Source organism: Tachysurus fulvidraco, chromosome 17 (assembly GCF_022655615.1).
Source record: "Tachysurus fulvidraco isolate hzauxx_2018 chromosome 17, HZAU_PFXX_2.0, whole genome shotgun sequence".
Lineage (NCBI taxonomy): Eukaryota > Metazoa > Chordata > Actinopteri > Siluriformes > Bagridae > Tachysurus > Tachysurus fulvidraco.
Window position 1 is genome coordinate 9,551,702 of NC_062534.1, and position 23,614 is coordinate 9,575,315.

Below are 23,614 nucleotides of genomic sequence, written 5' to 3' on the forward strand. Positions count from 1 at the left end.
GTAAATTTTTAATGAATATATGTGCTTGCGTGACATAAATTTAGGAGATAGATTGTGTTTTGACAATACTTGCATGATTATTCTTGTCATGTGAAGCTATCAAATATGAAACTTGTTTTCTTGTTCTTTTGTCTTTGTAGCTTTGTAGATACAACTGCAAGCTGAGGACCAATTGGTGGCCACAATCGCTTAATGCTTTTGTTCTATTCACTGAAGTGGATCCCTAGTGGAACCATAATAAGTTCTAAAAAAGGAGGCTATTTCTAGAGGAGCTAGGAAATGCGCTCCTCTCTGCAGCAGTACTGAGAAGAAAGCACTTCCTCATGCACCAGTTGCTGATGTACTGACGAGAGAAATCCAGTCTGCAATGGCCCCATTGAGCCACGACCACCAGCAGGCACCTGCAGTGCAGAAATGAAGATAGGAAGGTGTGCGTGTTGCCCTAAATTTAAAACAAGGACCATAGGCACCTGCATCCAGTGTGGAAATCCTGTATGCAACGTGCACCAGGTTACATGCTGCCAGTCCTGCTGGAAAGACTGAACTCACACACACATGCAAAAGTAGTTTGTTTTTAGCTCTTCATCCATTCATTTGCACATTTGTTCAGTTCATTTTGATTTATAATAAATTATGTTCACAAATCTGATGAAGTATTTTTTTAAAGAAAACATGAAAAAGTAGATCACTGATGGATTTTAAAGGTAGTTTCAAACATGCTTTACCATCTAGAGAAGACAAGCATTTCATACATACACACACAAATGCACTATAGGGCCTACTGTGTTGGTTTTTTCACAGGCCTATTTAATGATTATAATATAGGTCAATGGGCCGCGATATGTAAACTGGGGGAAAGTCACTGTTAGTAATCTTTAACCTATCCAATACTTTAATATGTAACAAAAAAATCCAGTTTTCTTCTTTTATATTAAAAATAAGTCATTTTGTGAGTATTTTTAGGCAAATTTGTAATGTCAATAATTAAAATAAAATAGTATTTTTTATATATAGTAGTTTTCATTAGAACTGAGGTTGATTAACAGATTTATGCAAAAAATGTTAGAAATATTAATCTATTTTTATATAAAATCAATTTAATTTTGAATTTAATGGACATTTTTGCTCTCAAAGTACACAGGTGTAGAATTTGAATACGCCACCTAATGGTCAAAAACATCCTGATGTGCCCAGCGGGGTTAAATAAGTACAGGTGCATCTCAATAAATGAAAATGTATTGGAATTTTTTTTTAGCAATTCATCTCAAATAGTGAAACTCCTGTATTATATAAATTCAGTACAAACAGACTGAAGTAGATTAAGTTTTTGGTACTTTTAATTGTGATGATTTTGGCTCACATTTAACAAAAGCCCACCAATTCACTATCATAAAAAATGGAAGCCCAGGGTTCTTTGACAGAGGCCTTCATCTCATCTGCATTTTTTGGTCTCATTTTCCTCTTGACAATGTGGTGAGCTGGCCATTCAAGCACACCATTGTCATTTAACCAACTATTTATTACGTTTGGCACGTCTCTGTGTGGTGACTTGATGCCTTGACCCCAGCCTCAGTCCATTCCTTGTGAAGTTCACCCAAATTCTTGAATAGATTTTGCTTGACAAGCCTCTCAACGTTTCCTTCCTCTCAACGTTCTTTTAACGTGATTGGGTACAGAATTATGTGAACAGGCAGATTCTTTGGCAACTAATGTTTATGGCTTACCCTCCTTATGAAGGGTGTCAATTATTGTCTTCTGGACAACTGTCAGATCAACAGTCTTCCCCATGATTGTGTAGCCCAGTGAACCAAAATGAGAGAGAATTTTGATGGCCCAGGAAACCTTTGCATGTGTTTTTGAGTTGATTAGCTGATTGGTATGTCACCATATTCTAATTTTTTTTTTAAGATGCTATGGGAATTGGTGGGTTTCTGTTGAATGTGAGCCAAAATACTCACAATTCAATGCACCAAACTACTTCAGTCTTTGTGTGCTAAATTTATATACAGTAATACACAAGTTTCACTATTTGAATTGAATTACTGAAATAAATGAACTTTTCCACGACTTTCTGAGATGCACCTGTATATGTTAGTGACCAAATCAGCCAAAAAATAAAATTGTGCAGCACTATGTATCTGAGAATTTCTGTTTTTCCATTAAACAGCATCTAATGTCAGGGAGTGAATTTGCACTCACCAGTGGAAATCACTTGGATATAAACATTGGAGAGTGTCGTGAAAAACACTATAATCGTCCCAGTGTGAACAGAGATTAGGTTATTCATTTATGTCATTTATTCATTTTGTCACTGTCCATTGACAGGCAGGCAAGCTCAGGCCAATCGACATGAGTAGCCCTGTCAAAAGAGCATAAAATAAAATGTGCCAGGGATATGACAAAGAAATATGTTTATCGTGTAGATCTGCAATTCCCAATACCTTTCATTTTATACAAAGAGGTCAGCATTTTTTAAGGCTAAATTAGCCTCTGATCAGCAAGAAGAAACCACAGTCCAATTCCTAACTGGCACAAGCAGGTAGTTAAAATGCAATGCCTTTCTAAAGGCATAAACTCTCTTGAATAAATTACTTACTAGAATTAACATATGAACATATTCATGCAGAGAAGCAAGCTGAGGAAAATTTGAAGGTTTTCATTTATTAAGAGACATCCAGAAAGTCAGCTAGGGTACAGGAATACCTGCATACTTCAGTAAAGAGTATAATTTCATCCTAAAAAATTGTCATCATTTAGAAAATTTCACATAACAGCTTAGTCTTAGATGAGCTGCTCTTGATAAAATATTGTTTTTGAACTAATACAGGGTAGGTCGAAAAAGTTCAGGCCATTTATCTCTGCCCTGGAATGTTTTTCAGATGTTTTTTTTTTCCTGGTATTTGTCCATCCTAAGAAAAATTACACTGAAGTGAAAAAAATCTAGTACACGAGACAAAAGCAAGTAGACTCACTGCACATGTATAAGTTTTTCCTATTTAAAAAAAAAACAGCAAAATAAAATCACTTGTTATATAGTAATATAGTTCAGAATAGGGGTAGGAAAAGTGGCAGGTGGGCAGGGTAGAAAAGGGAAAATAAAAAGAAAGTGTGGAATTGGGGGGTGGAGTCACACTCACAGGATAAGCACTCAAAACCGTAGAAGCGTTTATGCACTTACTAGACCAAACAAGCTGTCAACACTCACAAAATGACATTTTAAAAAAAGGATTTTAGTGTGTTCATCTTGCAGAAACTAAATTTTACTGCAGCAAATCTGCAAGGTATGCCACATTCAGCTTTAGTTTGTGCTAAAAATCTGTATTGATACTTATAAAATCATTGATAAAAATATTCCTCTGTTAACAATATGCCTTGAAGAGAGGGGCAACAGCATGAGTGAGAGCGCTTTTGATGGCTGGAAAAAAAAGGGAACTGGACAGGGAGAGACAGTTGCTTAGAGGCAGTGGTGCTACTCAGACTTTGCCTCCTCCTTATTTTCTGCTGGAGTCTCCTCGACCTGAGAAAAAGAGATGTTCATGATCACCATATTTACTTATATAAATTACTTATACCTCACTTTTATCCTGATGAAAATCGTTGCTTGTGGGCGTCTTTAATACATCTGTCGTAGACTGTCCATCTTACATTTTCTTTAATTTTTATTTTATTTTTGTTAACTATCTATGAGATCATTACTTATCACTAAAGGCCATGCACCAAAAGTGCTATACAACTATTGTAATTACAATTTTTCACTATTATTGCACTTATGGGAGTCTAATGCAGCCCATAGAGCCCCTAAGTGAACTTTTATGAAATTTGGCACATCAAAAGAGGACAGTCCAAAGTACTCCTGGATGAAATTTGCATGAGTGCTTATGCATAAAAAAAGTTCCTTGAAATTGTGTATCAAACCATTCAACTCAGTAGCACTACCAACAGGTCACATTTCAAGGTACATTTTTGCTTGTAACTTTTTGTCCTAGAGTTGTGAACCTTATTCTTGAAAAGAAAAACATGATAAAATGACAAAGAAAAAAAGAAGAAAAAAAAAAAAACACTTTTGTGAACTAGTCCATTCCATTGATTCTATAACCACCAATTTGGTACACATCATCTACAGTTCAAGTATATATTCTTTTTTATTAAGAATTCCATGGCAAGGACAGCAAAAGAGAAAGGAGTGCTTTATTAGAGTTATGACAAACTTTCTTGGTATTAGTAATGGTTCTTTCATGAAATCTGCCAATTGGGGGACAGCATACCATTATATATATATATATATATATATATATATATATATATATATATATATATATATATATATATATATATATATATATATACACATACACACACACACACACACACACCTTCCCCACCCTGTTACTCTGGCACCAAAGCAAATATTTCCAGTAAATTTCTTGAGCTTCATTAAAGTAAAAAATCATCTCTGGGAACTTGTGAAATCCCCATTTCAACCATTTTGTGTTTTAACCATCTTCTCCTCAAGTTATAAAAAAAAAAAAATTTTGTGTGTTGGGAATTTTTGTGAATTTTTTAAAGGCTAGAACAATATAGACTAATAAATGTTGAACAATATGGCCTTGTACCTACAAATTTGTGGAAAAGTGGCCATATCTGTGCACAGCTTTTTTCACTAGCAAAAAAGTGCAGCGGTGCTAAGCAAATTGCTCTATTTATTTCTTCATTCATTTATGTGTTTTTAAAGCTCAGTTGCATCTTATTGGGCATGTAATTGAGTATTGTTTATAGCTGACCAAAAATAGTTATACTTACACCTTTCAAATGTAATGGATTAAAAAAAGAATATTTGATTACACTAAAAACATGTTTTGGGGAATGTGTGTATTACTGTTCATTCAATTCTCAAAATGTATTTCAGCTTTTTCTACACCATCTTCATGTCAATGTTGTGTTATTATATACTGCCTGACCAAAAGAGGGAAAAGAAAAAAAACAAACAAAAAAAAACACTACACTAATTAAAGAAAAGCCTCCACTTTGCTAGGGACCATACAGATCGGACTCTAGAGCAATAAGAAAAGGTCACATGGTCTGACGAGTCCAGACTGAACCTTTTCCAGAGTGATGGACAAGAAGAGTGGCGTATGAAGTAATGCCCATCATGCCCAGTGCCTACTGTTCAAGCATGTGGTCACAGTACCAAAACAGAGCTGATACTGAACAACATTAAAGAAACATCATGATCATAATGCTTTTGTTAAGCTTCTAATGGATAAAAGAAAAGTATGTGTGACGTATACCGCGTTGCTCTTGGCTTCTCCATTTTCTGAGTGGTTCTCTTCATTCGCCTCTGGCTCTGTAGACTCCCTAGCCTTCCCCTTGTTCTTTTTGTCCTCTTTCTTGTCTTTAACCACTTTGTCTTTCTGTCAGGAAAAAAAATTGCAGCATATTTTTCAGTGTTCAGTAATTTTAAAAAGTAATTCCGTGGGGGATTCTTTTTTTTTTTTTTTGGGGGGGGGGGGGGGGGGGTTTACATTTAATAAAATAATCTGAGAACTCACTTCAGAACAATTTATAATTTAACACACACACACATTATATATATATATATATATATACACACACCAAGAACATATCATAATAACTGACAAAAATTCTGTGACATGGGAATTTCTGGGTTGCTGCTTTTTCTGAGTAATGCAAAACTCCTAAATCTGACCCTTGATCAGCTCAGCATGGGAAAATTTAAATTAAACTTACCCTTTCAGAATTAAAGACACTTAAATGTGTGTTGTAATGCTACTGTTCAAAACGGTTTCTTCTACAATTAATAATTAATCACCATCATAACTTCTAAGGAAATGCAAAAATTATCAACTTGTGTTTACCTTAGCTGGCTTTTTTGCCTTTGGTTCAGATTTCGGAGGAGCCGGTCTCTATGAATTAAACACAGTTAACGACAGACCACTCACCAAAATTGCATTAAATACTCTAGCAACTTAAACAAAAACATTTTACATCAAAATAATATCTACAGATGGATAAGATGCAAATAATTTAGCAAATATTTTTGGGGACTTACTGCAGATAACCGTGCAGATCTTCTTTGAGGCTGAAAAGTTAGAAAGAATATCAACTTAACACAAAATCTACATTACTAGTTACTTGAAAACCTATAGTTCATATAAACTATAGACAAAAACAAAATGTTCAAAAAAATAAACCAAATGCAAGTAGAAGTTTGGATGTAAATTTAAAAAAAAAAAAAAGGTTTTATATATATATATATATACCTCTTCCTTTGCATCACCCTCAGCACCCTGTTGCTAAATGAAATAAGATTGGGGAAAGAAAACATGATCACTATGTTTAAAATAACAAAACAGGAACTACATTGCATATTATTTTTATTGTTAATAACAATAACAATAATAATAAATAGTACATGACAAATAAATAGACTGACCACCTGCCACTTACACATTTGTTTTGTTAAAAACATTACAGTTAGCAAATACTAAATTTTTATCTTAGTCAACAATACATCTGATGAAGTTACCATTTTGCAAATCAAATTACTAACACTCTCGTAGCTAGCAGAATTAATTAAAAAAAATTGTATTAATTGCATAATTAAATAAAGCGCTGTTTTAAAAATTATAATCATTTATATTAATATTTACTATAACTATTAACAACAACCCTTGAATTCCCAACCAAACCAGCGTCTTGTGGGGATGTGTGTACTTGAGCTGAATCTTATTATTATTTTTTTTTTTTCTCAGAATCGACAACAAAGCTTAGGAGTCGACTCTTAAGTTCCCAAAGCATGGAATCGGAGAATCTTCTTTTGCGATCGACTCCCAGACCTGGGGGGAGGGGCCGCAACGAAAGTCCAAGGCGCCATCTGCCGTCAAATAACCGTAAATGCAACCATCTGGCAGCGCGAACAAAGGGAAAAAACAACAAATATATCGTTTCGCCGCCATTAAAGTAGACCTTGTCGAGTGCAACTGAAAAGAAATGTGATGCGCCATTTTTCGAGCCCTGTTGAAGCCTATTTAGAGGTTAAAGGCGATCAAATTCAGCGTTTGTTCTCGAGCCCTTTTCACAGTGAAGTGTAAAAGCATGGCTGCTTGAGGTTTACCAGCATGGAGACCAAAACTAGATTTCAGACTCCACCGAGCAAGGTTGCAGGAGAAACAGAATACTGGTGCACTCTTCGAAAAGAATTGAAATTTAGATAGATTTTTACTGCAGCGATTTTTGTAAAACGTCTAAAAATATTTACGAAAATTAGATATTTTGCAAACAATGAGAAATAAGTCATGTGTACATAGCATTACAATAAACAGCAAGACATTAATATCAAACTCCTTCACTGTTTTCAAGTAAAATTATCAACAGAAAGAGTGGACTTACATACCTTTCTTTTCGGCATGGTGGATTCCTAAAAAGTGTCTTTAAAATTAATAAATTCAAGACTTTTTAGTTGAGGACTCAGAACATATACGTGACCGTGTCCTTATCCTAAATACAGTAGTAAACACACTGGAACATTACAGCTAGTGGCTGAATGGGGGGAGGGGAGCGGCTAAGAGGTGATTGATGTCCCATCGCACCAATCAGCACTGGGAAAAGAGACCCGCGTACGAAGAAGAAGAAGAACGCAGCCGGTATTTTCCTCATACGCGCCAAAAGCTAGTTACAGCAGAGTAGGGAAGAAATAAGTCACTAAGTCCTTCAGTTAATCAGCTTCACTTTTTCAGTTCTACAAAAGGCATTCTTATTTTATAAGTTCATAGTACATTTCCATTAGATTTATCCTATATTTTGATAACGCCTGCCTTGTTTCGAGAGCCATTCGATTGCAAGGCTTCCTATAGCTTTACACTGTGCTTTATATTTAGTCTAGGTCCAAAATGGCGCCCTCCTCACCCTGTGCATTCATGCCGGTCTTTTTCTTTATCCAAATTCACAGGGGAAAAAAGACACTTATTGCGTGAGGAGCTGTGAAGACGTCTCTAGGTGGCATCATTCGCACTCCCTTGTATAACTTGTCCAGTCTCTGGGAAGTCGTTTAAAACTAAATAGAACACAGTGATGCAGATATTGACCTGTAGTAGTTATTAGCCTTGGCAAGAGTATTTCATTTATTTTATACATGTTTTTTAATTGGGGTTTTTAACAAAACAAATCATCTGCCAACACAACATTAGAATTACAGACACATTTTGTAACACCCAATTTATGAGAGTTATGTTAGTCCAAGGAAGGTAAGAAATATATTCTCTTAGCCAACTGGAAAAAAAGATCCCTATATTTTCCCCCAAATGCATTAGGAGTTCCCTTTATTGAAAGTCTAATCTATTCTGATTTAACATTAAAAAATTATAACAGTTGGTTATGTTGGTTTCTTATAAAGGAAATTAAATACATTTTTGTTTAAATTAAGTTTGTATTCAAATATCTGATCAAATGTTTAAGCCCTGGGTTTTGCCAGTGAAAACTGCATTTGCTGTTAAATAAGGATCAATCAGCATGAAGGCCAGGGAGGTTTAGAGTTGAAGCTGAGGAAAGAGGAAATATCCATTAGTGCTATTGCACAAGTACTAGGCATAACCAATATGGAATGTCTATAATAAAAAATAAAATACACTGGTGTATTAACAAGCAGACAGTTATCAAATGGGTCAGCCACAGTAGTAACCACCACAGGTCAGAGGAGGTCACCATTCAAAGAAGATTTTGAAAGCAGAAAGATAAAAGTCATACCACAAGATGCAAACCATTTCATCATATGTAAGAATTGGAAGGTCAGATTGGAATTTGCAAAGAAATACCTACAGTAGTTGAGCCACAAGAGTTCCAAAACTTTTGTGCTAAAGAGATGTGCTAAACAACTTGTTTAAACCATGAGATGTTAACACTTAATATTTGGTTGCATCAATAAATTGAATCACACCTTCTTTCAGTTGTTTTTTGGGTTTCTCACCATTTCTTTCCTTCTGTAGGTAATGTGTTTCATCTCAATTGAGATAAGGGACATGATTGACTAGGTCACTCTAAAATCTTTCACTTATTTCCCATGATTAAGTGTTGTGTTGTATAGGCAGTGTGCTTTGGGTCATTGTCTTACTGTTATAAAGCTTCTGCCCATTAGACTGGATGCACTTATCTGTAAACTGGTGAACAGAATGCATTCTTTAGATAATAATCCTTTATCATGTTAAAGATGTTTATATCATGAGCAGATCCTTTCTGTATCCAGTCCTTTGCCTTTCCATCAATTTGGTAGAGGCTAATCTTGTTTCCAGAACCTATGGGGCTCATCCCTGTATTTCTATGCAAATACTAGTTTGTCCTTCTGATTGCATCTTGTTGTTTGACCTCTGTGAGTGTTTTTAGACATGTAAACCTGTGCTTTATTCAAAAATGACTGACTTAAATTGTTACAAAGTTGCACTTTCTCCTTGGCATTAGCATACCAGAATTTAAAATTGAACAAATTGTGTTTAAGCAAGGCACATGCAAGTAAACTGTCCTCTCATTGCTCAGACTGCACTTGTTTATTTCCCAGGTTTCTGCTCTTAGCAGCTATCCATCACAATGGGCAATCAAAATCCTTCTGAGCTTATTATGGCTTTTTAGCTGTAGTCATAATAATTCATCAGCTTGAGCAGGAATTGAGGATTCATGCAAACAACATTGTTTCAATTCACCAGTTTTGGAGAAAAGCCAATATACATAATTTTTATAAATAAATAAAAAATGCTGTGTTGTCTACATATAAGTATCAGGAAATTAAATTCTGAAGTGTCTCAAGTTTATATGTTGAAAACATATACATTATATGTTGTAAAGCAAGAACAAAATAATTCAGAGGGTACTGGATTTACAGCTGGGACAATATGGAGCCAAAATTTAAATTATGAACAAGATGTCTGAATTTCTGATGTCTGGTGCTTTTTTAATCCTAAAAGAAATGAATTTTCTTGTTTTTCTCACATTCATGGTATTTTTACCTGTATTGATTTCTTTCTGATTGATAATAGATTACTTCCTTCATTATCTGATTATTTCCTTCACTATCCTATCATTAAGTATGTAACCTAGTGAGCCAGCATTAATATATTCAATGCTAGAGATTTATGCACCTATGTACGGCGCTCTGGATAAGGGCCGTCTTCCAAATGCTGTAAATGTAAATGTATCTGTATGCAAATACAATGTCATTGTAATATCAGATTATGCTTCAATTTCAAGTTCCACCTGTGAACCAGTGTATAAGTGCTCACATACTTATGAATGAGGACTTTGTTAACTTTGTGTAACAGTAAATTGATTTTTTCATTAGCCTTAACACAGCTCCTGATACATTGTCTGCCTCTATACTCTGGGATGCATTAAAAGTATATACTAGGGGGATAATTTCAAAATATATGAAAAAAAAGATTACAAGAGATAAATTGTCCGATTTGACACAATGCATATCTCAGTTAGATAACATATATTTGACTACCCAATTCCCAAATATACATAAGGAGCATCAGTCTTTACAAGCAGAGTTTGACTTGTTATGACTAGAACCCACTCTTCCAACCAGTGTCTCTACAGATCAAACAGGGTTTTATTTTTCTCAAACAGGGTATTATTTTTCTCATATCAGGCATTTGTGTATTACAATTTATATTGCTCCAACGACTGATACTCATGAGACTTTGATATCATTAGATGCTGAGAAAGCTTTTGACTGAGTGGAGTTACCTCTTTTACACTTTAGAAGCATTTGGTTTTTAGGAAGAACTGGATTTCTTGGATTAAGCTTTAGTATTTCTCACCATACACCTCTGTCAGGACAAATAACACCCACTCTCAATACTTTTGCCTTTACAGATCAACAAGGCAGGGCTGCCCATTATTTATTTGCTGTTACGTTGAACCTCTCTCAATAGCTCTTCTAATAATCAAATTACTGGCATACTTAGAAATGGCATATAGGTGAAGGTGATATTTATTGTATGTTTCTAACCTGCCTGTTTCTGTTCCAACCACCCTTACTACTCTTTAAACCAAGAGTAGAGATACAGAGCTATTAATGGACAAAACAATAAATCTATCAGGGCACACCTGGGCAACAGTAAACCTGTTAGTCATCAAAATAGATTTTTTTTACATATAGGTGTAAATATTAGAAGAGAAAAGCTGAATTATTATCTATTTTCTCATATTCATCCTTTGTTCTCAAATACAAATGACTCAGTACCTATGGCTTTGCCATTCCATTCACCTTTGAAAGGAACTGTGTGGTTGAGATTTATAATTACCCTACTATGATGATGATATTTGTTTAAAAAAAAAAAAACAAGAAAAGTATTGTATCTACGATGCTGAGTAATAGCAGTTATATCGAAACTGTTTCCGTGTTCCAGCTTGACCAGCTAAGGGGGTTGGCAACAGTAGCTGATATATAATATGATGCTTTGGTTCAGCTAGTTCAGTTATTTACAGTTTGAACCAGTTAGTCTTATTTAAAACCTGAAATCCAGATTATGCATGTGCTGTAAACACCGCAGTAATTTGTAAGTGTATAATATAGCCTGTTGTGCTCTGTTTTGCACACGTTAGCAGTGTATTGTTCCGGCGTTGTTAGCAAACGAGGAGTGGTTGGTGTGTGAGTGAGTGAGTGAGTAAGGGTGAGAGAGAGGCGGGGAAGTTGGGAAGTCTTACGTACTCTTCCGTTGGCAAGAACACTAGTCTACAGTTTTGAGGAGGAAAAGACGCAGTCTGTCACGTTTCAGCAGCCTCCAAAGCTCTCTCTCGCTCCCTCTCTCTATTCCACGTCGCGAGGTATTTCGAGCAAGATGGTGATCAAAGTTTACATCGCGTCGTCATCCGGATCAACCTCAGTAAGCTTCAGAGTCGTGTATTCATGATGCCAATGACTGGTGGAAGGAACTTGATCCTTTTCTTGCAGCGTTTGAATGTTGTGCGGGTGAACCAACAGCTAGCGTCCATGCATGATATCAGGTTGTAGCTCAAAAGCTGAAAATCTTTCTTGGAGCGCACAGCTGCACAAAGGGGCTTTATTCATCGTAAAGCGTACACATATTTATTGATGAGTAGCAGGCCAGGACGCTGTTCAAAATTACTCATTTTCTTTTTAAACAGTAAAGGAAGTCGCAAGTAAATACCTCTATATATGGTATTGAAGAGATACATAGTGATGCAAGCACTTCCTGATCTGCCAAAGTGGGTATGTATCAGTTTATATGCAGTAATGGCAATATAGCTGCAATGTTGCTATAAATATGGCGTTGTAGCAGCTTTTTTAGTGAAAGAACTGCTTTCTTATCGTTTCAACGTGGTCATGATTGTCACCTAGGATCACAAAAAACAACTTAAAAATAATAAACCAAGAGAAAGTATTTGTATATGCTATTATACAAATTGGTATACTACAGTGACGTGCTACCACAGGCTTCAGACGTGATGAGTTTAGCTAGCTCCTCATAGTTTGGTCAGTTAACTATCTGTGTTAAGCTCCAAACTCTATTGAGTTGTCCAGATGGAATGTTTTGTGCGGCCTAATTTCAAACATGGCAATCAGGAAATGGATGAAAATATTGTATGAAAGTTGACCTTTTCATGCTTCATCTGGTTTGTTTTTCAAATTGACCATTTCTGGATATGCCGTGTGAACAGTATAAAATAGTTTCTCAGGTAAAGAACCTGTATAGTAAACCTGTATCTTAATATGAACACACAGTCCTCATTGTAACATGCTAACATTGCCAACGGTGTTACTAAAATAAGCATTTATAGATGACAACATGACTTAAAACTGAGAGATATGATGCTTTCCGTTATGCATTGTTCATCAGCTATCATCTTAAGGGACTTCATTGATAACTCTCATGTATACAATATGCATACATATTTGTGCTACCCCTGAACAAACTCACACTTATGATAATGGGGTTTAAGTGCTATGGTTAAATGGAATCAATCCTGTAGCATTAGATAGTTGAAGTTGCTTTTCCAGCATTTATGTTAGGTTATCTAACAATTATGTCATGGTTATGCAAACTACAGTACTCCAAAATGGACTTATTAAACACAGCTGAGCTTTGTCTGTAGAACCAATGTTTAGTGTTTTGATTTCAGAGTGGTTACATTATTTAAAACCTTGCTTGTTTGGTGTATAAGTTTTTGTTGGTGTTCAGGCTTACCATTATTTGAAGTAAAGAAATTAGTTTTACGTTAACATTGGCTACTTATTTTTGCAGCCATGACTAAAACAAATTAAATGTAAGCAAATAACTGTTTCTAATTCTGCTGTGAGGCATATGCAAAATTGGTCATTTGCTTTTAGGCAAACTGTACAAGCCATCTATCTGACATCTGGCATTACCTACTTTGTGTTTGCCATTTATCAAGCTGGCCTCCTAGCATGTATAAATGGTTGTATAATAGTAAAAATCATTGAAAATGAACAAAAAATTGTTTTGACTACACAATTGTCAAATGGAGAGGCTTCTACAACAGGTATTTAGGTAGATTCATAATTAAGCAGCTTTATGCAGTAATTTAATGTACTATATTAGTTTATACAGAATTTACCTTCACTGTGCAGTCTATATTTGTAAACTAATCAAGCTTATGATGTTGACTTGGTAATGAGAGAATTTTGTTTTGTAACTTTGTATTTAAAAAATTTGTAAATCAAGGTGTCTAACAGTTTGTATTTTAAATTTTGTTGAATTTTGTTATTAGCTATTGTGTTGTCACTATTCGGTTTAACATAGGCACTGTTGACAGAATGGCTGACAGTAGCTAAAAGACAAGCCTTCTTGAATTCAAAGTGGATGCCATGTTAAATTCAGCCAAATATGCAATCACTATTTTGATAATAAGAACTGTTCACAGGGCAGTGTGTTTGTGTTAGTTTTCTATTAAATGTTTATTTAAATGGTTGCTGTCTTCGCATTGATATATCGATTTCATATTAGTCCTACTTTTTCTTTTATGTTACTGTTATGTCTGACATAAAGCTGGAAATTTTACAGTTTATTGCTTATTTACTCTTCCTAATGCAGCTCCCACGATTCTTAATGATTATGATTAGAACCAACCCAGAAAAGTTTGATATTTATTTTCATTATTGCAGTATTATAGAAATAATAAGAAATACTTAATGGTACTGAGGGTCAATACTGCAAGCAATTACAGAGGATATATTGATATTGGTTCAGTTTTATTCCTGTACCTCTAACAGTTCAACAGATAGCACTTGCAGTTTAAGTGTCTCAGTCAGAGCCAATACTGAAATTAAACTATTTTAAAATGCCTGCTAGGGGGGCATGGTGGCTTATTGGTTAGCACGTTTGCCTCACACCTCCAGGGTCGGAGTTCGATTCCCGCCTCCGCCTTGTGTGTGTGGAGTTTGCATGTTCTCCCCGTGCCTCGGGGGATTCCTCCGGGTACTCCGGTTTCCTCCCCCGGTCCAAAGACATGCATGGTAGGTTGATTGGCATCTCTGGAAAATTGTCCGTAGTGTGTGAGTGAATGAGAGTGTGTGTGCCCTGCGATGGGTTGGCACTCCGTCCAGGGTGTATCCTGCCTCGATGCCTCAATGACGCCCGAGATAGGCACAGGCTCCCCGTGACCCGAAAAGTTCGGATAAGCGGTAGAAAATGAATGAATGAATGAAAATGCCTGCTGTTATCTTATGTGATATGGATGATGGATACAGTAATAAACAGACACTTATGTCAGCGTAATCATGGCATGGTAATCATGGCAATCTTTAAAATTGTAAGATTATGGACCTTTTAAATAGCACTCTTGGATTAGTAGAGCATACTGCTTTGGCAATGTCAGAATAGTGCTTACCACAGCAATTGACTGAAATTTTATATTGCACAGTTTGTTTTGGTGTTGTTGAAATTATGCTTAGGTATGCTTAGTATATTTTGGCTCATATCTCACTTGGTTTCTAGTAGGCTGGAAGTTGTGGAGATTGTTTATTGCTACTCATGTGCAAGAGAGAATATGAACAAGAAGACATGTTAAAACAACATTTTGGAATGTTAAAATGTATTTTGGGTTTTCTTTGGAAATTTGGTTCATCTTGGAATAAGTAAAATGGGTTATTTTGTGAGTGGTTGCACCCAAAGCCTGAAGCCTGATGGTGGAATGCTGCTATCCTCTTAGATTCTCTAAGGAGTGCATGAGCTTGTGCAACAACTGGTTCATGCTGCAACCCATTTCCAGACATTCTATAACCATCTAAGGAATAACACAACTGTCATTTGGTGTTTCCTCAGTGATCTCGACTCCGACATCCAGATTTTTAACAAGGATCAATCAGTTCAAATTAACAGATTTGTAACAAATGAAGCTTTTTTGTGCTGAAACACTTCTTTTGTGTTGTAATGCTTATGTATCTGCTTGCTAACAGATTTATGAACACCATTACTGTAGATTATTCAAATGATTGAACCTCTGAATTCTGTTATCCTGCTCACACTAAATGTCTCAGTCTGGTGGCATTTGGTTATTTAGAAGCAAGATATTGCTAACCTCCCCACAACAGACCTTATTTGGTTTGTATTAAACTGACTCCTCCCTTAGCCTAGTCCCAAAAGATATGGTGGTTGCAGTCTCCCCTTCTAGGGTCACTCTTCTCTACTTCTCATCAGACCTGCTTATGCTCTGCTTATGCTCTGTCTTCAGACTGTCAGCTGAATTTATCTGATCAGGTTATTGTATGTATGTATGCATTTATGTATGTGTGCATGTATTATCTTTGGCATATTTTGTGTTACAACCTAAAATTTTAATTTTCCATTTCATTTACACAATATGCCTAACATTTGAAGGTGCAAAATAATTAATACTCTCCTTACTAGATTACTCACTTTTGGTAGACAGCCTCCTCTTGGCATAGTTGTGCCATGCATAGCTTTTTTTTTTCTTTTGTTTTTAAATAATTGATTTAGTGGGTTCTTCTAAATGTTCAAGATACATTTATAACCAAATTGATTTGATATTTTTACAGAACTTTGATCAAACATGTTTATTTTGGCTCCTCGGGATTCCATTTTTTTTCTAAATGTTTTCTATCAGACCCTGGGCCTTTTGACATACATACACAGCATTGGGTATGAATACTTATTCAGTCACAAAATTTGTACTGTTTTTTGTAAATATTTTTTTTATTATTAGTTATTCTGCTATTATCCTATTATCATTAGCTAATATGTTATTAATATAATATGAAATAATAATAAAAATTATTCCAGGGTATTTATATTTTTTACTATCATTGGCCAGCATCTTTCCTGATTGTATTCTTAGGAATAGTTACAATGACAGTGCTGTGTATTAAAAAAAAAAAAAAAAACAACAACGGGGGGAGGTGTCAACCCATATTCAAGTTGCTTAGAGCATATGCATTTACAGCATTTAGCAGACACCCTTATCCAGAGCAACTTACATTTTATCTTGCTTTTATACACCTGAGCAATTGAGGGTTAAGGGCCTTGCTCAGAGGCCCAGCATTGGCAGCTTGGTGGACGTAGGAATCAAACTCACAACCTTCCGATTGGTAGTCCAACACCTTAACCACTAGGCTACCACATCCTTATATAGGTGGGTTTTATATATAGGTGGGTTAGACAGCTGATCAGTGAGGCAAGAGAGAATGGGAGGGAGCTTAGTGTTCTGGCTGGACCTAAAAAGCATGTGTAGTCCTGGAACACCACCATGTCCCAAGAACCATCAGCATAGCTGCCAGAAAGACTGGGAGAAGGTGATTATTGCTCAGGCCTGACCAGGTGATGAAACCATTTATACAGTTATTCCATGATGCAAGAACCTATGAGTGACAAAAGTTGTAAATTTTGTCAAAGGAGAGGTCTCAGACCCTGAGTCAAGCTTCAACTGACGAAGTTCAACATTATTTGTATAGTACTTTTAACAGTGGACATTATCACAATGAAGCATTACAGGATTATAAAATATTCAGAATATAATTTACAATATTTTAAATTAAATTTATTTTTATCCCTAGTGGCAACAGAAGCTAGAGCAACACCATGAGAGGATTAGGAAGACTCAAAAGGGAACCCATCCTAATCATTGCACATTATAGTGCGTATATATCAGAATCAGAAAGAGCTTTATTGCCAGGCAATTTGTTTTAGTGACACAAGCTCCACAGTGTAACAGAATGGCATATACAGTGTAGACAAAATTGTATGTACACATTTACAGGTGTGAAATGTGCAGTTTAAATATACATATCCAATATAGGCAATAAATTGTATGTACAATTTGCAACTGTGAGAAATGTGCAATGGAAGTCTACAATATATACAGTTTGTATGTACACGTGCAATTTTGAAATGTGCAACTGAAGTAAACAGTATAGAGGATATGTATGTATGTACAGGTCTGCAATTATGAAATGTGCAAATTGAGGTATACATAGTACAAATGTGCAAGTGTGGAACGTGCAATTAGGTGTTGTGTGTTCCATGGTGTAAATTGTTCATCAGGTGGATTGCTTGAGGGAAGAAACTGTTCCTATGTCTGGTCGTTCTGGTGCTTGGGCTCTGTAGCGTCGGCCAGATGGCAACAGTTCAAAGAGGGAGTGTGCTGGATGTGAGGGGTCCAGAGTGATTGACTTTGCCCTTTTGCTCACTCTGGAGAAGTACAGGTCTTGAAGAGTGGGGAGAGTTGTGCCAATGATTCGCTCAGCAGTCCGGACTACCATCTGTAGTCTCCTGAGGTCAGATTGGGTAGCTGAGCTGAACCAAACAGTCACTGAGGTGCAGAGGATGGATTCGATGATTGCAGTTTAGAACTGTTTCAGCAGATCCTGTGGCAGGTTGACTTAAATGTAAATGAAATTTGCTCTGGGCAAGGGCATCTGGTAATGCTGTAAATGTATAGTGCAATTGATACTGTACACTATATAGTCAAGTGCATTTTTTTTTTTTACCAATTTATGAATATCAGTATAAACACTGAATTCATTATAGTTTAAACATTAAGTCTTTTCTGTTGAAGTCAGTTGTTTAAAGATGAATGCTTGAGTGTAAAACTAATCATGAAAGTTGCAGTTCAAAGCCATTACCTTGGTCTCTATGGTCCAAAACAATCCCTTGTATCTCCAGTGGCTCTGGATTAAGAGGAATGGTACAAGGCATGCTACTCAGACACAACATGGGATCTCATCATCCTCAGTTGGGTATCCTGGGTGACCACTGTACAACATACAATATTGCATTACAATATTTGAGTTCAGCCTTGCTTTTTCCATCTGAAGAGCACCAACTGGCCTCCTTTTTACCTGGTGGTTGATGTAACTGCTGGTTTAATGTCCAAATATATACGTTAACCAGTGCATACACTACACAGCCAAAAGTATACAGACATCTGACAATTGCACCCATACAGTATGTGCTTGGGCATTAATATGGAGTTCATCCTCCTTTGCTGCAATTTTCCTCCTTTGCCGCACTAATGAGAAGGTTTTCTACTAGATTTTGGAGTGTGACTGTGGGGATTTGCACGTTCACACACAAGAATATTAGTGTGGTCAAGTACTGATGTCAGGAGAGATGGTCTGGTATGCAGTTGCTGTTTCAATTCATCCCGTGCTTGTTGAGTGAGCTCTGGTACAAGCCAAATGAATTCTTCTACACCAGGCTCAGCAAAGCTGCTTAGTTCCATTAAAGGGGAAAACCTAATTCTACAGCAGACAAATGTATTCTTGGTAATGGCAACTGTTTAAAGAACATACACAATGTCATATAGTGTAGAATTGGCAGCAAAATATTGATATGAATTGAAGTGTAGCTATCTGCTGCATCCACTAGTTTATACTAAGTGGTTGAATGTGAGCAGTACACTTTATGCTCATGATAAATGACCTAGGGGCATAATTTTGGTAGATCAGTTCATGCTACTGTGTGGTATCTACATTCTAGGGTACTGTTCTTTTAGTTAGTCATGCTAGCATATGTTTCTACAAAGAACTTGCTAATTTTAATAGCTCTTCCTTCAGGCTGTAATTGTAACGTGAACTTGCAAAACTGACTACCGAACACATGTACGCTCTACAATATACTCTGAGAAATATGAGATGAGATATCAATATTTATTTTTTTTTGTTCAGCAAAAGTATAGAAACTGACACGATTAATGGGAATATTTAGTTGCATATCTCTCTTGCTTTGCCAGGCCTGTTCACACTCCACACTTTTCCTTTCCATCACTTTGATATAGGTTAATCTTGGTTCCAGAACGTTTGTGGGTCATGTTTGTATTTCTTTACAAATTTCAAGCTAGCCTTCTTATTCTTAAAGCTGATTGGTAGTTTGTATCATGTTGTTTGTCCTCTATATTATCTCCTCTCAAAGTCTTCTTTGGATTGTCATTTTCACCCCTGCATTGTGGAGATTGCTGTCGATTTTACTGACAGTTGTGTTGGGGTTTTCCAATAAAGTTTTGCTTTCTTTATTTAAATTTTATTTAAATTTAAGTGGGTAGAAATTTTAAATGGTTGACTTAAATCCCTACTTGACATCGAAATGTTGTATCAGATTGGCACAAAACTGTTGAAGCTAATCTTCATTCCTCATCTTTCCTATTAGATCAAGAAACAGCAACAGGATGTCATGGGGTTCCTGGCAGCCAATAAGATCAATTTTGAGGAATGTGACATTGCAGCCAATGAAGAGAACAGGAAATGGATGCGGGAAAATGTACCAGTAGATTCCCGGCCAGCCACCGGGAATCCCCTCCCACCTCAGATTTTTAACGAGGAGAGATACTGTGGGGTCAGTCATATTTCCAGTCACTGTTAGTGTGCTAAGCAGTATGAAAATGGAGGTTGATTGGCTCTTGGGTTCACATATACTTACCCATACCTACAGAGTTTAAATCAACTCCTGGTTCTGTCTTTGCCTCAGCAGATAATAATTATTATTACACGTTAATTGTCTTTGCCTTATATTTGAACAGATTTTTGTCTCATTATTTAATGTAAATTGAAACATCTCCCTTTCCACAGAATTATGAGGCTTTCTTTGATGCACGAGAAGAGAATGCTGTGTATGCTTTTCTAGGCTTGACTGCTCCACCAGGTTCCAAGGTATGCATTTTGGGCTAAATATGAATTATATGAAGAGGACCATAAAAAGGGCTGTCTATTCCCACTTTTCATAGGATTAACAAACCCCATACAATAGAATGTAACTCAAGCAAATAACAGTAACGGGACAGAATATGGCCACCCTACTGGATTTGGCAAGTTAGGTGCAACCCTACAGAGTAATAGCTTTGTCAAATTCCCAGCAGCCTCAATGTTAATTAAGCTGCCCCTACTAAAGGCCAGCAGTATGCTTGAGTGGGCCCAGAATCACTGGCTTTGTTCCAAATGTCTAGCCCAAGCTCCCCTCTCATAACAACTGAGCTTAAGTCAGTGTCATAATCTGGAGCTTGAGGAATAGTTTTCCTAAAGCTCCCTATTGATGCTATAGCCTTCCCTAGCAGTCTTCTGAGGAACTGAATTGTTTGAATCAGAATACAGTGATACCTCGAGATACGAGTGCTTTGACATATGAATTTTTTACGAGCTGTGATTCGACCAAATTCTTGCCATGAGATACGAGCAAATTTTTGAGGTACGAGCATCCGAGCCGCCACCGCCGAAACGAAGATCCAGAACAACCACGTGTGCTCTGTTTCCCCTGCCTCAGCTTCTAGCGACTCACTCGGTTAAAGCCGCCTTTCCACTGCACACGACAAATGACGGCCAATAAACCGGAAGTCATTAATTTCCTATGGCGTGTCACAAAGGGGCTGCGTGAGGTGCCGACCATCTGCGGATCCGTAATTTTCGGATCCGTTTTTGAGCGTTGGATCTGTTAAAAAATTTTAACTTGTGCGACTACACCGCATCCGATATGCCGACCGGACAGGTTTTTATTAAAATGACCAAAAACAAGTGAAGAGAAACGCGATGAAGAAAATTAAGCCATATTAATGTAAAGAAAACAGAAATTGTAGCAATTAAGAGAATTTCAGTTAAGTTCGTTAATTTTAGTGAAGTTTAGTTAAGTTCCATTTAAGTGTAAAGTACCATTAAGAGAGTACAGTAGCGAGTGAACGAAAGTGAAAGTATAATTCCTCCGCCTGTTTACTCCTCCCTCAACCTCCGTGCGCATCTTCCGTAAAGTAAAACCAGTTAATTTTTTTAACATTCTCTTTTATTTGGGTATGTTTTTATACAATATTTGTCATTTATAAATACAGGTATTGTACATTTTTCATATTCAAAACACATAAACAAAATAACTGGAGTGGAATTTTGCGAGCTGGAATGGATTATTAGGATTTCAATCAATTTAAATGGGGAAAATTGCTTTGAGATACAAGCAATTTGAGATACGAGCAAGGTCACGGAACGAATTAAACTCGTATCTCGAGGTATTACTGTATACACATTTTATTTCGCATTCCCCCTCATAAACCACTATGACCATTAACCATTGTCAAAGGAACAGGATAATTTATCAGTTGATATAAATAAATATATATATATATATATATATATATATATATATATATATATATATATATATATATATAATTCATTTACTGGAAATTCCATGTGTAAATATGTCATTCCCTTTTTTTTTTTTACCTTACCTCATACCTCATTTTACCTCCCTGCCCAATAAAGATTATGCACCCAATTTTGTTATGGTCAGGAATGTGGTAGCTGGATGTGGCAGCTTTTTTCTACTTTTTTCTTTTTTCTACTTTATGCAAGTGATTTTTGAAAGGACTATTTTAAACTGTCCCATTTTCACTGAATAAGTTGTGAAAAAAATCTTAAGTAAAAAGTAAGCAATTTAAATCAGTCTGTGTAAAGTTTCTTTTATGCAACATTTCTTGGACATGTGCTTGGAGGGTGCCAGTTATTCTGGAGTTACTGTATGTGAAATCATTTGCAGGGGCTGACAATTGTCTGTCTGATTCATGTTGCAGAATAGCAGCAATGTTGTGGGTAAACATTGTATAAATCTTTAGGTTCTTATTGTTTGCTTAAACTAATATACTGTATTTGCTTATTTTCAGGAAGCAGAGGCTCTAGCCAAAAAGGAGCAGCAGTAGCCACAGACTCTTCAATTGCCTGACACTGTTTTGTTTCTAACCTTCTGCTTTCAATCCTATAAATTTACATTTTCATATTACTCATCAATCTCCCAATCAAATTAGACAACCCATTTCAGTGACACCTGCTCCTGCATCTTACAGCTGTGGATAGTGCAATTGAATGCAATCCTCTGTAAAGTTGGAAAAGAATTCTACTGTCTTTTTAATTGTATACATTTGTATGGTGGTATTCGTTTATGATGTGCCATAAAGCAGGTGAATTAACAGTGGCTGCATTTTTTCATAGATTGAATTTATTATCCATCAAAATTGTAAATTTATATTTCAGTTTAAAAGATGTTCCCTGTTAAATAATGTTAAAGGGCTACAGTAGGTAGTAAACATTTTGTCTCTCTTAGCATAAAGTCATTAGTGCTTTAGCTTGCTATTTTGTGTCAGAAGATATGTTTATGTATTTCAGTGTTTGATATTGGAGACCATTAAAGGTACACAAAGTATTTCTTGTACTGAATTTGTAATTTCTTAGTAGCTCCCTAAAAATCAAGTGTAAGGTCGGTAATGAATCCTTAGTATGTCAGTAATGAAATCTCATTAATGTGCCATTTAAGGTAATAATTTCTGCACAATTTGTTAAATGTGAGGTCCCAATACTAACTATAATCATTGTAATTATTATTGTTCCAGATAAGTATTACTTAATGTACCTTTATTTCATTCTCAGCTTGTCTTAATAGTGTACAATGTTTTCTATTTTATGAGCAAATAGAATATGCCAAAATTTTTTGAAGAACTGTATTATTGAAGGGGACAGTTCATTAAAGCATTGTTTTAAATAAATAAGGTTTCTTAGTGGTTTGTTTAAATGAGAAGATGTAACATCACAGAAATAAATCATATTTAAAAAAAGCTGAAAAAGCTCTACTTATATGTAGGTGTTTAATATAAGCCAAGGTATAGACTTTTATTACAAATCTATTTTCATGCAGTTATCTAATCAGACAATCATTTGGCATTAGCGCCAAGGAAAAAATCCTGCAGATACAGGCCGAGCGCTTTTGTTAATGTTCAAACTTCCAGAAGTACCATTATCCATACATAATTTATCCATTTATCTTTAGCCATAGATAATGGTACCTGATTTGAGTATCTTTTTCTAGACTTTAACTGACCAGTTTCCGTATACAGTATGCATACTTTTTTGCACAGTGCTGATGCTGCACAATTGGCTGATTAGATAACTGCATGGATGCACCCAGGTGTACAGGTGATCCCAATGAATTGAACAGTGAGTGTGCACTCTTCATCAAAACTAGAGTTAATTCTGATTGATTTTTTTTTACTTTTTATGACATGGCAGTATTGACTCATTATAGGCAGTACCAGGGGCGGATTGGCCATCTGGAGCACTTTGGAATTAATTCACTGTCAA

At 35.9% G+C, this 23,614-nt stretch overlaps 2 protein-coding genes across 3 annotated transcripts; one reads left to right on the top strand and one right to left on the bottom strand.

Annotated features, from left to right (window-relative positions):
* Nucleotides 1-2,636: 2,636 nt before the first annotated feature.
* Nucleotides 2,637-7,713, bottom strand: hmgn6 (high mobility group nucleosome binding domain 6). The gene is made up of 6 exons (XM_027135563.2): nucleotides 7,415-7,713; nucleotides 6,282-6,314; nucleotides 6,071-6,100; nucleotides 5,877-5,924; nucleotides 5,289-5,411; nucleotides 2,637-3,517 (listed from the first exon to the last, which is right to left on the bottom strand). The coding sequence occupies exons 1-6, from the start codon at nucleotides 7,427-7,429 to the stop codon at nucleotides 3,470-3,472; spliced, it is 297 nt and encodes a 98-aa protein (XP_026991364.1). The 5' UTR covers nucleotides 7,430-7,713; the 3' UTR covers nucleotides 2,637-3,469.
* Nucleotides 7,714-11,682: 3,969 nt separating this feature from the next.
* On the top strand, nucleotides 11,683-23,022 carry sh3bgrl (SH3 domain binding glutamate-rich protein like). Of its 2 annotated transcripts, none has more exons than XM_027135560.2 (4): nucleotides 11,683-11,897; nucleotides 19,656-19,841; nucleotides 20,075-20,155; nucleotides 22,147-23,022. In XM_027135560.2, the coding sequence occupies exons 1-4, from the start codon at nucleotides 11,853-11,855 to the stop codon at nucleotides 22,180-22,182; spliced, it is 348 nt and encodes a 115-aa protein (XP_026991361.1). In that variant the 5' UTR covers nucleotides 11,683-11,852; the 3' UTR covers nucleotides 22,183-23,022. The 2 variants fall into 2 exon arrangements, with proteins under 2 accessions (XP_026991361.1, XP_026991360.1); XM_027135559.2 differs by having other exon boundaries at nucleotides 11,859-12,244.
* The last annotated feature ends 592 nt before the right edge of the window (nucleotides 23,023-23,614 follow it).